The sequence below is a fragment of the Leuciscus leuciscus genome (assembly GCF_965113295.1).
Source record: "Leuciscus leuciscus genome assembly, chromosome: 7".
NCBI lineage: Eukaryota > Metazoa > Chordata > Actinopteri > Cypriniformes > Leuciscidae > Leuciscus > Leuciscus leuciscus.
In genome coordinates this window covers 44,270,421-44,285,452 of record NC_138731.1, presented here as the reverse complement: position 1 = coordinate 44,285,452, position 15,032 = coordinate 44,270,421, and the positions used below count along the sequence as shown (strand labels likewise).

The 15,032-nt window shown below is 38.7% G+C and overlaps 1 protein-coding gene across 2 annotated transcripts in view; it reads right to left on the bottom strand.

Moving 5' to 3' along the window:
* The window catches only part of LOC309502319 (E3 ubiquitin-protein ligase SH3RF3-like), a 149,355-nt gene extending 137,234 nt beyond the window's left edge, over nucleotides 1-12,121 (bottom strand). For both annotated transcript variants that reach the window (XM_082174675.1, XM_082174674.1), the window contains exon 1: nucleotides 11,648-12,121. In XM_082174675.1, coding sequence (XP_082030801.1) covers nucleotides 11,648-12,001 — 354 coding nt within the window. In that variant the 5' untranslated portion in view covers nucleotides 12,002-12,121. The remainder of the gene's footprint in view (nucleotides 1-11,647) is intronic.
* Between the last annotated feature and the right edge of the window lie 2,911 nt (nucleotides 12,122-15,032).

Here is a 15,032-nt window from a genome sequence, read left to right as displayed (position 1 = left end):
TGGAGTCGACTTATGAATTTACACATGGTTTGTCTTAAAGCAGATTAAACACACCACATAGACACATAAACACAACGTTAAAAGCTGGATTTTCACCACAGTTAACATTAACAATGAACAATACTTCTACAGCATTTATCATCTTAATGTAAATGTTAATTTAACATCTGTAAGATCAAAAATCATCTCTGTTAACATTTGTTAATGCATTGTGAACTAACATGCACATGAACATTATTAACTAACATTGATAAAGGTTAATAAACACTGTATATAATATATTGCTCAATGTTATGAGACCTTATTCTAAAGTGCCAGGAAAAGGTTACAGAAAAAAGAACATTAAAAAATTACAATTAAAATGAAAATATATAAAACAAAAGCCAATTCAAAATATTAAATAACTATAATAGTGTATAAACAATACTAAAACTGCAGGGCTTCTTTTTTTGAATTGGCTTTTGTTTCATATTTTTTCATTTTTAATATTCTTTTTTTGTGTAACCTTTTCTAGCACGTTAGAATAAGGTCTCATAACACTGTATATAATACACTGCTCAGAGATCCTCCAGAAGGGAGATCATCAGCGTCTCCAGAGACTCAGAGTCATGTCGTGTCAGTCTTCTTCTCCTCTTCACCAGCGCCGAGAGCATGAAACATTAATGCTGGAGAACAGCAGGAGTCTGAGACTCGTCTGTGTTTACTGACGCTCACACAAACACACAGCTCTTCCTCTAGATAACACTGATCTCGCCTCTCACACCACACGTCACGGGCCAGTTATGGCAGATCAGTGTGAATTCAGTTCAATACAGTTCACATTTATTTGTATAGCGCTTTTCACAATACACATCGTTTTTTTTTAAATGCATGAGACGAGTCCACATTACAGTTTAGAGTGATCTGTTATCAGACTGTCTAGGTTATGCATTACAGAAATGTACATATAATCACAGTGAGATCATTTATTAATTCAACTAATGTAATTTAAGGCAGAAACAATGAGCTCATTGAAGTAATGAATACTTGTTTGTTAACAAAATGATTATGACATTTAGAAAAAGTAGATGTATGATGATGATGTCAGCACTATTATATCAAACAAGGTGTGATTCATATTAGACATAAGTTAAATAATGAATGTGCACATATTGTGAATCAATTAGTTCCCGGTAGCCTTCAGTAAATTCACTTGTCTAAAGGAAAATGATTCAGAAAACATATAAATATCATCGGCTGGCCCAATGTTTACATTCTTGAGTCTTGACACAGACGGGGGAAAAAGACCATCAATCCAAGCTCAGCTTCGAGAAGAGAAAAGATACAAGGCAAGATAAAGGAGAGAGAGAGAGAGAGAGAGAGAGAGAGAGAGAGAGATTTCACCAGTAACAATAATCATAATCATAATTAGGGCTGAACGATTAATCGCACTTTCCATGTAATCGCACTTAAATCGAGATGGCTAATCGTGATTTTAAAATCGCAAAGCCTGAGATTATTTGATATGTGCAGCTTGTCAGTGACGTACGGCTCTGTAAACGCTGCTCACTCTGAAAGCACTGAGTTTGAGTCACTTATAACGTGCATTTGAAAAAGCAACACGCGTCAAACATCTTTCCAAACATGAGAAGCATTTATGAACCTGTTGTCCAACAAAAGACATTTAATAACATGCATTTCCTCCAAACTCACTTCATAACGACAGCTGAGCTCCTCCTTCTGTGAGATGATGAGCTTCTTACACAGAATAAGGCAGTCGTGTGTTTATTAGTCATGTTTAATCAAAGCGTTTCAATCTTCTGTTTCTTCAGCTACAGCGATAGGGATTTCCTGGAATGATGCACATTATTGTACTTCTGCGGCGGCGCATATTTATCGTGTTTGTGTGAGAGCGCCCTCTGGTGTTCAGATGGAGCAGTATTTACTACCGATCAGCCGCACTCCACTGACAAGCGGCGCATAAGATGATCGCAGCCTTTGCCAAATCGCGTGCGGTTTTATTGTGATTAATCGTTCAGCCCTAATCATAATCATAATCTAGCCTCTACTGCATTTCTAGTTTGTATACTGTAGATCATTCATTGCAACATCATGTTCACCCTCATATGGTGAGTCAGGACGACATTTGGATTATTGAAATAAATAATATGTGATTACAATCAAGTCTCGTCTTTTAGTGGCAACTTATGTGGCGAAATGGCATTACCGCAAAACAAGAAACTTCAAAAGACCTCAAACAAGAACAAAAATCAGAAACTTTGGTACTTTAAAATGTATATATTTTTTTCATAATGGCCCAAAATCATCACAATCACATAACAAATGGCCCTCTGCTGGATGTATATGGCAATTACACTTTTTTTCTAAAACTGTATTTCCTACACTTTTTCTCTAACCATCAGATGGCAGAATTCTGCCTCTAATGCTGCGTTCACACCGGACGCGAATAGCGCGTCAAATTCGCGCCTGCCGCGTCTAGTTTGACGCTTGACCACTTTGTGTTAATTCGCGTGTCTAACGCGTGTAAAAACAAAAGTTTGAACAGAAATTTACGCGCGTCAGAGGTGAAAGTTTTGGCGGCCATCTTTTTTAGATGTTTATCGAGCATTAGCGTTAGCATTAATCGAGAGAGTCACCGCTCGTATATGCTCTGGAGAGCAGACACAGCTGCATAGGGGACATCGTCGCTGTACTCGGGTCCACCAGACCCTCCGGAGGGTTTCAGGAGTTTCACAATTTGCTCCAGGAGCTAGGTTTGGTGGACATAACGGTGAGGACGCTGACGAGGACAGCGTAGGCCGTATAAGGCCTCGGCCTCGAGTGGTCGCTGCCTGTCGAGCCCGCGCTCTACAGCCCGGCGCGAGGTTCACCCTCGCCCGCACCCACCTAATCTGTCATTTATTTTTGTTTTGATAATAAATGGAGCCAGCCTCCAAAAGTGAAACCTGTCCTGTGATTTTTGTTTTTATACACTAAATTGTGTTTGTTGTCTTTACATTAGAATAATAATGTTTCATATAATCTAGAATAGATATGGAATAAATAGCATTCAATACAAAATGAGTATCTCTCATATATTGAAATCGAGTTTTTATGTGAAAGATTTGCTTTGTTGTGCATTTTAGTCATATTACAAAATAATTTATTGAGGCCAAACATAAAATAACATTATAAACTGTCACTTCACCACGTGACAGCAGCAAGCAGGCTCCTGATTGGTTAACGCGGCGCGAATTCACGCAGAAGTTCAGATTTTTCAACTCGGGCGGCAGACGCGAATTCGCATCAAACCCGTGAATGCACAAATAGCACTAATAAAATCATTCGCGCGTAACGCGCTTAACGCGCCAGACGCTCAATTCGCGCTATTCGCGCGAACTTGACGCGCGAATGAGGCGTATTCGCGTCTACCGCGCCGCGCTCTACGCCTCATTCGCGCCGCAGGAATTTTTTCAAAGCATTGACTTAACATTGAAATCACTCGCGCCTGACGCGCTATTCGCGTCCGGTGTGAACGCACCATAACACCCAGATCAACATCCAGAAACAACTAATATTTCATTTTGATCATCATTAAAGTGTTTTATGTTGTTGTTTTTTTTACTAAAAATGTAATATTTCATTTGCATGCTAATGGTGCATTTGAGGAATTTTGCAGTAAATATGGTTAAAAAAAAAAGTACTTCATATCCCCCAAAACACAGCATAAACATATAGATGAGAAGTAAACAAACAAAAATGATATATCATTTGTATGATTAAAATGTATATTTATGGGGGGGGGGGGGGGGTCGATATGACCACAAGTGTAAAACTATTATTCTTTTTTTTTTGCATTTCAAACATCTCAATATGCACATATGTAGATCAGGAAAAAAAAATACAGCCCTGAATGGAAGTCCAAACTCATCTGGAAACCCTGCGCACGTACAGTACTAACACTAATGGCGCTTTTCCATTACCAGTACCAGCTCAACTCGACTCGACTCGACTCAGCTCGGCTCGGCTCGGCTCGCTTTTCGCTCCGTTTTCCATTGCAGATAGTACCTCCACAATAGTACCTGGTCGTCATAGCGACGCCGCAGGAAACTGCCGTGACTTAATCTTTTACGCGAGACGCGCGAGACACACCCGCTACCCAAACACACAGGACAATGGAGGAAATCGAGTGTATGCTGTTTTTGGATGTTTTTGTTTTTGTTTTTGCTGTTTTTATTCAGGATACTCCGTCTGGCGCGTGCAATGATGACGCAGGGAATAGTGACGATTCTCTCTGACCAATCAGCAGTCTGCTGTGTTTTCACGTCACATTTTAGTATCGCCTCAGCTCGCCTCAGCTCGCTCAGAACCGCGCCGGAGGTGGTACGAAAAAAAGTACCTGGAAGCAGGTACAGGTACAACTTTTACACAGTGGAAAACCAAACAGAGCCGAGTCGAGTCGAGCCGAGCCGAGCCGAGGCGAGCTGGTACTGTGTAGTGGAAAAGCGCCATAACTGAAGAACATTCACACCACATGATCTGTAATGGGAATGAGTTTGTAGTAATTATGGTCTATAAATGCCCAAACCACAGTAAAGAGGATTCATGCATGGTTTTACATCGCTGTGGTTACAGTCTCATTTTATTACTAATGCCACAGTGAAACTATATACATATAGGCTATACTCACAAGGGCACGTATAGAAGGAGACGATCTTCATGATAGTCTGGCTTCTCACAGAACTCCAAATAATCAATTATAACTCACACATTTTATGTAAATGCGTAATGCAATTAAGTACATGTTAATTATTAATTTAAACACAAGTACAGTAGATGACCGTGTGCATGAAGACACAGAAAAGTGTTTCTACTCGGCGATAAAGCGCTTTAGTGGAGTGAGAACTCTCTGAGCTCCAGCCGTCCAGAACACGAGAGCGCTGCTAATGTTCCTCAGCCGGATCATAACTCTGGGAAATGGAGGGAATATTCCGTCAAGGACAAAAGAGGACGATTCATTCCTCAGTCTCTCAGCTGACAGCGGCTTTATCACAGCGAGTCTCTCGTGTTTCAGGAGTTTAAAGGGGTGGTTGATTATGATTTGACTTTTCTAGCTTTAGTTAGTGTGTAATGTTGCTGTTTGATCATAAACAACATCTGCAAAGTTACAACGCTCAAAGTTCAAAGCAAAGGGAGATATTTGCTTTTAAAGAAATCGCTTTTTAAGGACTACAACAAACGGCTGGTAGAGACTACACCACATTCCTCCCGGGTTAGTGACATCACCAACCCTAAAATTTACATAAACCCCGTCCCCTGAACACGATTTATAGATTATCATGACAGAATATGCTAATCAAAGACTTGAAGATAGTTAACTCCACATCAGCGACATATATTCATCAACTAACCATTCAGAAATGTTGTATTCTACATGTTTTCACTTCTTCTCGAGTCTCGAGTTTGAACATAAAAGGCAGAACAGTTTCTGACATTTTAGTGCTTGTCTGCGTGAGGTAATCAGAGCTGCTAACACACACACACACACACACACACACACACACACACACACACACACACAGGAGCTCTTGAAGCTCCGCCCCCTGTGCCGGGAGCAGCAGCTCATTTGCATTTAAAGGGACAAACACAAAACGACATGTTTTTGCTCACCCTCAAAAAGTGACAACTTTAACATGCTATATAAAAATATCTGTGGGGTATTTGGAGCTAAAACTTCACACACACACTCTGGGGACATCAGAGACTTATTTTACATCTTGTGAAAAGGCCATTATACCACATCTTTAAACTAGACTTCAATCCAGATCATCATCGTCTTCAATCGATCACACGTCACTCTTAACGGTTTGCATGATTACAGTATCTATCTATCTATCTATCTATCTATCTGCTGTTTTTACCCATCCTGACCTCTCACTCATAGAAATAAAGGTTCAATTGGGCTCTATGTAGAACTCTAGGGGCTCTTGACTTATTTTTAAAGAACGCTTTATGCTAAAAAAAAGGTTCTCAATATTGTTACACTATTCTCCTGTATCTGTATCCTGTTATTATTGTAAAAGTTCAATAAACAGATTTTTTAAAGAAAAAAAAGGTTCTATATCAGGAGAAATGTCTTAAATGATTGCATAATACTCTCATGTTTAATGGGTGAACATGAAAGGTTTAATTGGGTTTGGGTTTAATTGAATGAATGGAACATTAATTCATTCATAAATTAATAAATAATTCATAAATATTAGTAAATATAAATAATTACATACAAATTTAATTAAATAAATATAAAATAAATGTAAACATTATATAAAAATGTATTAAAGATGAATTAATAAAATAATTCTAAATAATAAATTTAAAAAAATAATTCAATAATTAATTCATAAATATTAGTGAATAAAAAAATAAATAAAAAAATTAACATAAAAAAAAACAAAAAAAAACAAACATTTGTTTTAACCAATAAAAAACAAATGAACAGCCGTGATTTGGACCTCCCTAGCAGCATGAACTGTCCTGGCACGCGGAGATGTGTGTTAATGTGTGTGTGGATGATGGGAAAGCGGATACAGGCAAAAATCAAGCAGAAACACAGGAGATTTGGTCCCGCTGTGTTCAGCCGAGCAACAATAAAGACATCTCGGGTCAGCTGATTCAGTGCGTGCGAGACTTCGGCTGGAATGATGAATGAATGAATGAACGAATGAATGAATGAATGTTCACCGATGACACACTTCAGTCGAGACGCCTCATTCGGTTACACATCAATCCCAAAACCAGCTCATCTCACTCTATTCAGACCAACACATTCAGAACATGCAATAGACATCTATGTGTTTAGAGATCTTTAACAGCCAACTTCATGAAAACTTCTAATTAAATAAACGATACCAAGTCATCATAAGAGACTGAGAGTCTCTGCCTAGTGTACTTATCAATGCCAGAAAGCTCTAAGAGTTATTGCAGCCAACATTTCGATGGGATATTTGATTGTAAGATCAGATCGATACAGAAATATGGAGTCAGAACCAGATGAAAGGCTTTACCAACATTTCAACATGGTTTTTATGGTTTTGAAACCTTAATGCATGATTTTACACCGTTTCTACTGCCTCATGCAATCATATCTGTCCGTCTGCTGTTTGCTCTAATATAAACAATACATAATAAAAGTTTTTTGAATGCATTTATTATGCACCTTATAATGCATTGCATGATCTAATGAACAACTGTAACCACAGTTATAATGCATTATAATACTCATCTATTCATCGCTACACCTTAAGAAAATATGATGCGTTAAAACACGCATTTCAGATGTAAGGAATCTGCAGATATAATAATGCATTTAACATGAAAAGATATAATGCATTGGAACATATGAATATCTTTATGACGCATTTCCCAGAAAGGCTTGAAGTAAAGTGAAAACCTCACTGCATTAAAGGGCAGATCTGAGACGTGAGGAACAGCGATGACCCTGTCAGAACAAAAGGACAGTCTTCATCTCACTGATGCATTCATCACACCGCCGATGAGACACCACTGAAAGATCACGCTTTCATGCAGAGAAAAACATATGCAATTTGGTGCAGATGCTAATATTCATATGGACTGATAGCTTGTAATCATTGAGATCTTTATAACAGTACAGCATAAAATGCATATAAATATCAGTATATCTGCCAGTAATATGTCTTAAGATGATATTTAAATGCTTAGCTTGATTATCAAAGCTAAAAACATATAATGCAATGATGAACAAATAAACCTTCCTCAAAAGCCTGATGATCATATCTCAATAAAATGATGTCTGGATAATCAAGTAAACCGAAGCTGCTTCAATGCATGTGAAATATTACTAATAATATCAAAGTTAATCTTACATTTATTTGACAAAAATCATATTTCACAGCAAAAAGAGGCTGATGTTTGTACAGTTATACTAGTAATAGATTGTTCAGCAACGTTTTGATCATTTAAAGGCCTTAGAAATATGATACAGTCGCTTTACAGGGTTAATATTTCATGCACATTTTATGAGAAGTTCTGAGCATATCAATCCTTCACCTAATTTTCTGTCTAATAGAGCCGTTTGTGATGAATACTTCAGTGTCTGTGGCCACAGCTTCAATTCTGTCACTGCAAAACATGTAGACGATCAATACGGGTTTATAATGGCCAGTGTCTTTGACCATCCATGAAGCCACAAAACACACTGTGCATTGCTTTTCATCATCGTGGAATCATGCACTTGCCTTTCATGACATAAACAACTCATTGCATGATTGTATTTTGGATAATTTAGCAATGCTTTCAGCTACTAATACTCTCAGATCCTGTAACATATGTTTAAATGAATTCAGCGCAGAGGAGCCACAAAACACACAAGCGTCTCTCTCTCCACACACACACACACACACACACACACACACGCAGCGTCAGCAGAGTCTGTCCTCTGACCTGTGAGAGACATCAGTTCACACTGCACCGCTCCTGTGGGACTGATGTGTGTGTTTGACCGCTTCAACACACACCAGCACAACAATAGACCAAGACAACAATGGCAGAGCATCTCAAAGAAACGTCTTACCATAGCAAAACATCCTGCTACTATAGCAACAGCCAATCGCAGTGGACCAATCACATCGTCAGGTAGTTTCCAGGCTATAAATTAGGAATAATTACATGCAACTAACCCTAAACCAAACCTAACCTTATAGTAAATACATGTAGTTAATTAACATTACTCAGTACTTAAATGTATGAATACAGTGTTACACTGACACCTTAAAATAAAGTGTAACCGACACATCTGCTTACTCTTTATTATGACTGCTTTCCACATTATACATTAATAGTTAAATCATAGCACATGACAATATAGATATTTACATTTATGCATTTAGAAGTAGGCCTGTCACAATTATTGATTAATCGTCTAATCATGGTAATTCAATCTAATCACAATTATGTAGGATAACAGCAATAATTGTGCAATTAATTTTTTTTTTTTTTTTTTTTTTTTTTGCAAAAGTATTTATATATTATATTATATACATTTTCACAGCCTGTTCCTCCTTCAATAGTGTTTTAGGGACGGGTACGTTTACACATCAACAATGGATTAAAAACATGCGTTTTTCCTTACGACGACAACGTAAACGGATCCATGAAAGAGATTAAAAACGCTGTATTCTGCTGTCAGGCCAGTAGATGGCGATGTCACTTTGTAAAAGAAACACTACACACCTATAGAATGAATATGTGATACGCGTACATGACGTCACAGTTCACACATTCGAGTTTTGTAGTTTACACGGAGACGACGACCATATCGTTTTCAAAAACTTGCACTTTGAATCCCGTTTTCAATAGTCCGCTGTCGTGTAAATGAACGACCAAAACGCATAAAAAGTTGAGAGCAGTGTCGCGTAAACGGCCCCTAAATCATCCCATGATAATTTACTCATTAATTTACCACTGATCACACTTCATCATAGGATGATTTCAACTATTTGAGGAACGTGTGCATTTGATTCATTAAAGGAAAAAACAATAATCCATGTTATTGTCATAATACAAACTTTAAACCCAATTTATATTTGTCTACAAAACTAATTTCAAGCATTTAAGCAAAAGCCTTTAGATTAAAATATCTGATAATGAAAAGGAATTCAGTGAAGTGCTCAAACTTTCGAGTGTGTAGAGAAGAACAGCAGCAACATTTCATTTCTGACACACACATAACCAATAACTGCAGTTCAGTTCATATTTCTGATTTACATTATAACACAGCTCATGTCTTTCAGCAGATACAGCACAAACACTGAGGACCATCTCTGATCTCAGATGTGAGAGAGAGCAGAGAAACTCTTGTGGCGTCATTAAACTCGCTGACAGAACCGGTGTACACTCATACAGGAATCTCGCGCAATATTTCTTACATTACGCAGAGATATGAAAGGCAAAAGAAGTTTGCTGTGCTATTTGGACTATATGCAGAATTTTCAAACTAGGATCCGCAAGGAAATGACAGGTAACACTGTAAATAAAAATAAATAAAAATAAATAAAAATAATAAATAAATAAATAAATAAATAAATAAATAAATAAATAAATAAAATTAGTAAAAAATTAGATACAATTATTAAAATAAATATTCATAAATACATTTATTAAAAATAAACATTCAATTTATAAATGTATAAATATATATTTTAAATTAGGAGTATCATTTTTTATTAAAATAAATAAATTAGGCCTATTGACTAAAAATATTATTTAAAAAACATAACAAATAACTTTATATTATATTGTGAGAAAATGTTTTATTAAAATATTGACTAAAATAAATATTAATTGATGCATTTATTAAAAATAAATAATTTGATTAAAATGAAACAAATAAATGAATAATACATTTAACAGTACATTACTGTAGTGAGTAGAAAATAATAATAAAACTTAATATAAACTAATTTTAGATCCATGATATTAATGTATAAAATCAGTGTATAAATTTGGTGTTTATAAAAGATAGCTTTCTTTTCAATTTTAGGATGGGGGTCCCTGACACCCCATATTTAGGGGTCCATTGCATCTAAAAATATTGAAAACACCTGCATGTAAGTATAGTAACAGCTACATATTATACTTGCACTGTATCTAAATTCCCCATGTATTTTCATTAGGTGCTCCAATAACCTTGTTTTCATTTAGAAAATCATTTTATACAGTGTAGTTACTCAGTCCAAGAAGCTTCTGGCAAACAACCACTCGTCCTGTAACAGCTCGTGCAATTCACTCAATCAATCAAAACTTTATTACAGACTCAGGGTCTGACCCACACCTGACTAAACATATAAAACAATAACAATAACAAAAAATAAAAAATAAATACATCAATGCGTTACAAAAATACAAAAGTAGTGTTTCCACAATTTCTCATCTCATCGCCATACATCTACATCACAGCACGAACCAATCAGAACCGCGCAAACCTTGACGGGAGCTGCGCGTGGCAAAAGATTGAGAACACCTGCATGTATCTATAGCAACATGCAGATACACATATTATACTTGCACTGTATCTACATCACCATGTATTTTCTTAAGGTGCTCCAATAACCTTGGTTTTATTTAGAAAATCATATTTTACAGTGTAGTTACTCAATCCAAGTAACCAATACTGAAGCTTCTGGAAAACAAACACTTGACCAGTAACAGCTCGTGCGCGTCAATCAATCAATCAATCAAATCAAAACTTTATTACAGACTCAGGGTCCAATTTTTAAAACACACCCAACATATAAAACAACAACAACAACAACAACATCAAATGCGTTACAAAAATACAAAAGTACCAGTGTTTCCGCATCTCATTCCCCATCTCATCAACATCACAACACGAATCAATCAGAACCGCGCAAACCTTGACAGGGGAGCTGCGCGTGGCACTGTATCTACATTCCCCATGTATTTTCTTAAGGTACTCCTTAACCTTGGTTTCATTTAGAAAATATATATTCACAGTGTAGTTACTCAATCCAAATACTGAAGCTTCTGGCAAACACACTCGACCTGCAACAGCACGTGCGCGTCACCCATCATCAACAGCACAGCACGAATCAATCAGAACCGCACAAACCTTGACCGGGGAGTTGCGTGTGGAGACGGGCAGGTCCCGCACAGTTGTGCCCGGGGGAGACGCCGATACTCCGGCCGCGCATCCCGCGAGCCCCGTCCTCCCCCCCCCGTTCCTCGGGCGCTGTTTAATCCCGTCCAGTAAGCGGACCAGCAGAATATTGGCCGGTAGATCGTCGACCGCGGAGTCCACTAGGATGCGGCACTCCGGGCAGCGCAGCTCGTGTCTGGAGCTCACGATGTTCTCGAGGCATCGGCGGCAGAAGGTGTGCTGACAGGGCAGGACTTTAGCGCTCGTGTCCAGGCGCTCCAGACACACCGAACACTCCAGCAGATCCAGCAGTGACGACTCGTCCATGTTTGCATGCAGTGCATGTGGTTATATTAGTGCACGGAGAACGGGTTAAGACATACCGACGGAGCGCTGGGAAGCGCGAGCGAGCGCGTCTGCTGCTGCTCCGTCTCTTTCTTCCTCTCTCTCTCTTCCCTCTCTCTCTCTCTCTCTCGCTTTCTCTCTCTCACACACACACACACAGCTGTGAGGAATAGTGAGGTCATGGACGCACGCGCTATCAAGCGCGAGGTTCAAACTCGCGTCATCATTAGTGCTGTTTGCCTGCAATACTGTCGAATGAACTTGATTTGCGCTCCAGATTCCTCAAATCACACTGCGGTTTTACTGAGTGATCAGACGCAGCATTTCACCTGCTCGACCAGAAAACATCTGAAAAATTAAATCAGGGACACAGAGCCATATCTGGGCACTTAGCAACGCCATAGCAACGTTGCTACGCATTGCAACAACCTAAGTATGCAATAACAATCGGCATTTCTTTTTTGTGAAATTACTTAAATTATTTAAAAGGATTGTTTAGTCAAAACTGGAAATTCTGTCATTAATTACTCATCTCATGTCGTCGTTACATCGTTATATCAACTCAAACATCACTAATGGTTTACAGAAGCTCAAGCATGTTCGCTTTACATGCGAGAAACAGTAAGGTTCATTCTCTGTTTCGCAGCACAGTTTGAGCTTCAGCAAGAACCAATGAGGTTTATTCTTGTGTTATGCAGAACGTTTGAGCTTCTGTAAGAACCAGTGAGGTTTATTCCTGTGTTACGCATCACGTTTGAGCTTCTGTAAAAGCCAATGAGGATCATTCTCTGTTTCGCAGCACAGTTTGAGCTTCAGCAAGAACCAATGAGGTTCATTCTTGTGTTATGCAGAACGTTTGAGCTTCTGTAAGAACCAGTGAGGTTTATTCCTGTGTTACGCATCACGTTTGAGCTTCTGTAAAAGCCAATGAGGATCATTCTCATGTTATGCAGAACGTTTGAGCTTCAGCAAGAACAAAAGATGTTCATTCTCGTGTAACGCAGCACGTTTGAGCTTCAGCAAGAACCAATGAGGTTAATTTGCGTGTTACGCAGAACGTTTGGGCTTCTGTAAGAACTAGGGCTTGCATAGACTAGTCGAGTAGTCGATAGATCGACTACTTCAACCACTAGTCGACGCTGTCGGAAACAATCGACTACTCGAGCGTCCATTAACCATAAATGAATTAAAAATGGCGAACGTCACCAACAGACGCCACACGTCAGATGTGTGGAAGTATTTCATCAAGGATGACAAAAATATTGTAATTGGCCAACTCTGCAAGAGGCCGTTCACATATTGCGTTTAAAAACGTGTGGAAAGCGCGGCCGCTGTCTCCTACAAGCGCTCGCGCTCCCATGGCGTCTGTCAGTGCTATGCAACCGTGAACTGCGCTCTCCATGATGACGATGAAGAAGTATCAGCAAAGGATTAATTGATTTCTAGCCCTTGCATTAGCTTTACTACTAGATATATTTCTGGAGATGAGAAGGAAAAACCCGCCTGGAAAAACTAGCGCACCACGTTGTTTCCATATGAGCGCGCTCGCCGCGCTCCTACATTTGAAATAACGACCTTGAGCGCGAAAAAGACGCGATATGTGAACGGCCCCTAGAAGCAGACGTCTGAAATGAAAGGCAAGAACGGCTATTTATTTGGCTTTAGACTGTTACATGAAAATTTAAAAATGAAATGTCATAATTATAATGTTTTGAGAGTTTACTTATGTAATTGTTGCATTAGGCTATGAATTAATAAATGTTTATTGATAAGATCTAGCTATTTCATGTCTTTTCATTTAAAGTAGCATGAACCACGAGTAGTCGAGTAACTCGAGTATTGTTTTGATAAGGAATCGACTAGCAGAAATCAGTAGTCGTGCAACCCAAGAACCAATGAGGTTAATTTGCGTGTTACGCAGAACGTTTGAGGTTCTGCAAGAACCAATGAGGTTAATTTGCGTGTTACGCAGAACGTTTGGGCTTTTGTAAGAGCCAATGAGGCTAATTTGCGTATTACGCAGAACGTTTGGGCTTCTGTAAGAACCAATGAGGTTAATTTGTGTGTTACGCAGAACGTTTGGGCTTCTGTAAGAACCAATGAGGTTCATTCTCATGTTACGCAGAACGTTTGGGCTTCTGTAAGAACCAATGAGGTTAATTTGCGTGTTACGCAGAACGTTTGGGCTTCTGTAAGAACCAGTGAGGTTAATTCTCGTGTTACGCAGAACGTTTGAGCTTCAGCAAGAACCAATGAGGTTAATTTGCGTGTTACGCAGAACGTTTGGGCTTCTGTAAGAACCAATGAGGTTCATTCTCATGTTACGCAGAACGTTTGAGCTTCTGTAAGAACCAATGAGGTTAAATTGCGTGTTACGCAGAACGTTTGAGCTTCAGTAAGAACCAATGAGGTTAAATTGCGTGTTACGCAGAACGTTTGAGCTTCTGTAAGAACCAATGAGGTTCATTTGCGTGTTACGCAGAACGTTTGAGCTTCTGTAAGAACCAATGAGGTTAATTTGTGTGTTACGCAGAACGTTTGGGCTTCTGTAAGAACCAATGAGGTTAATTTGCGTGTTACGCAGAACGTTTGGGCTTCTGTAAGAACCAATGAGGTTAATTTGCGTGTTACGCAGAACGTTTGGGCTTCTGTAAGAACCAATGAGGTTCATTCTCATGTTACGCAGAACGTTTGGGCTTCTGTAAGAACCAATGAGGTTAATTTGCGTGTTACGCAGAACGTTTGAGCTTCTGTAAGAACCAATGAGGTTAATTTGCGTGTTACGCAGAACGTTTGGGCTTCTGTAAGAACCAATGAGGTTAAATTTGTGTGTTACGCAGAACGTTTGGGCTTCTGTAAGAACCAATGAGGTTCATTCTCATGTTACGCAGAACGTTTGAGCTTCTGTAAGAACCAATGAGGTTAATTTGCGTGTTACGCAGAACGTTTGGGCTTCTGTAAGAACCAATGAGGTTCATTCTCATGTTACGCAGAACGTTTGAGCTTCAGCAAG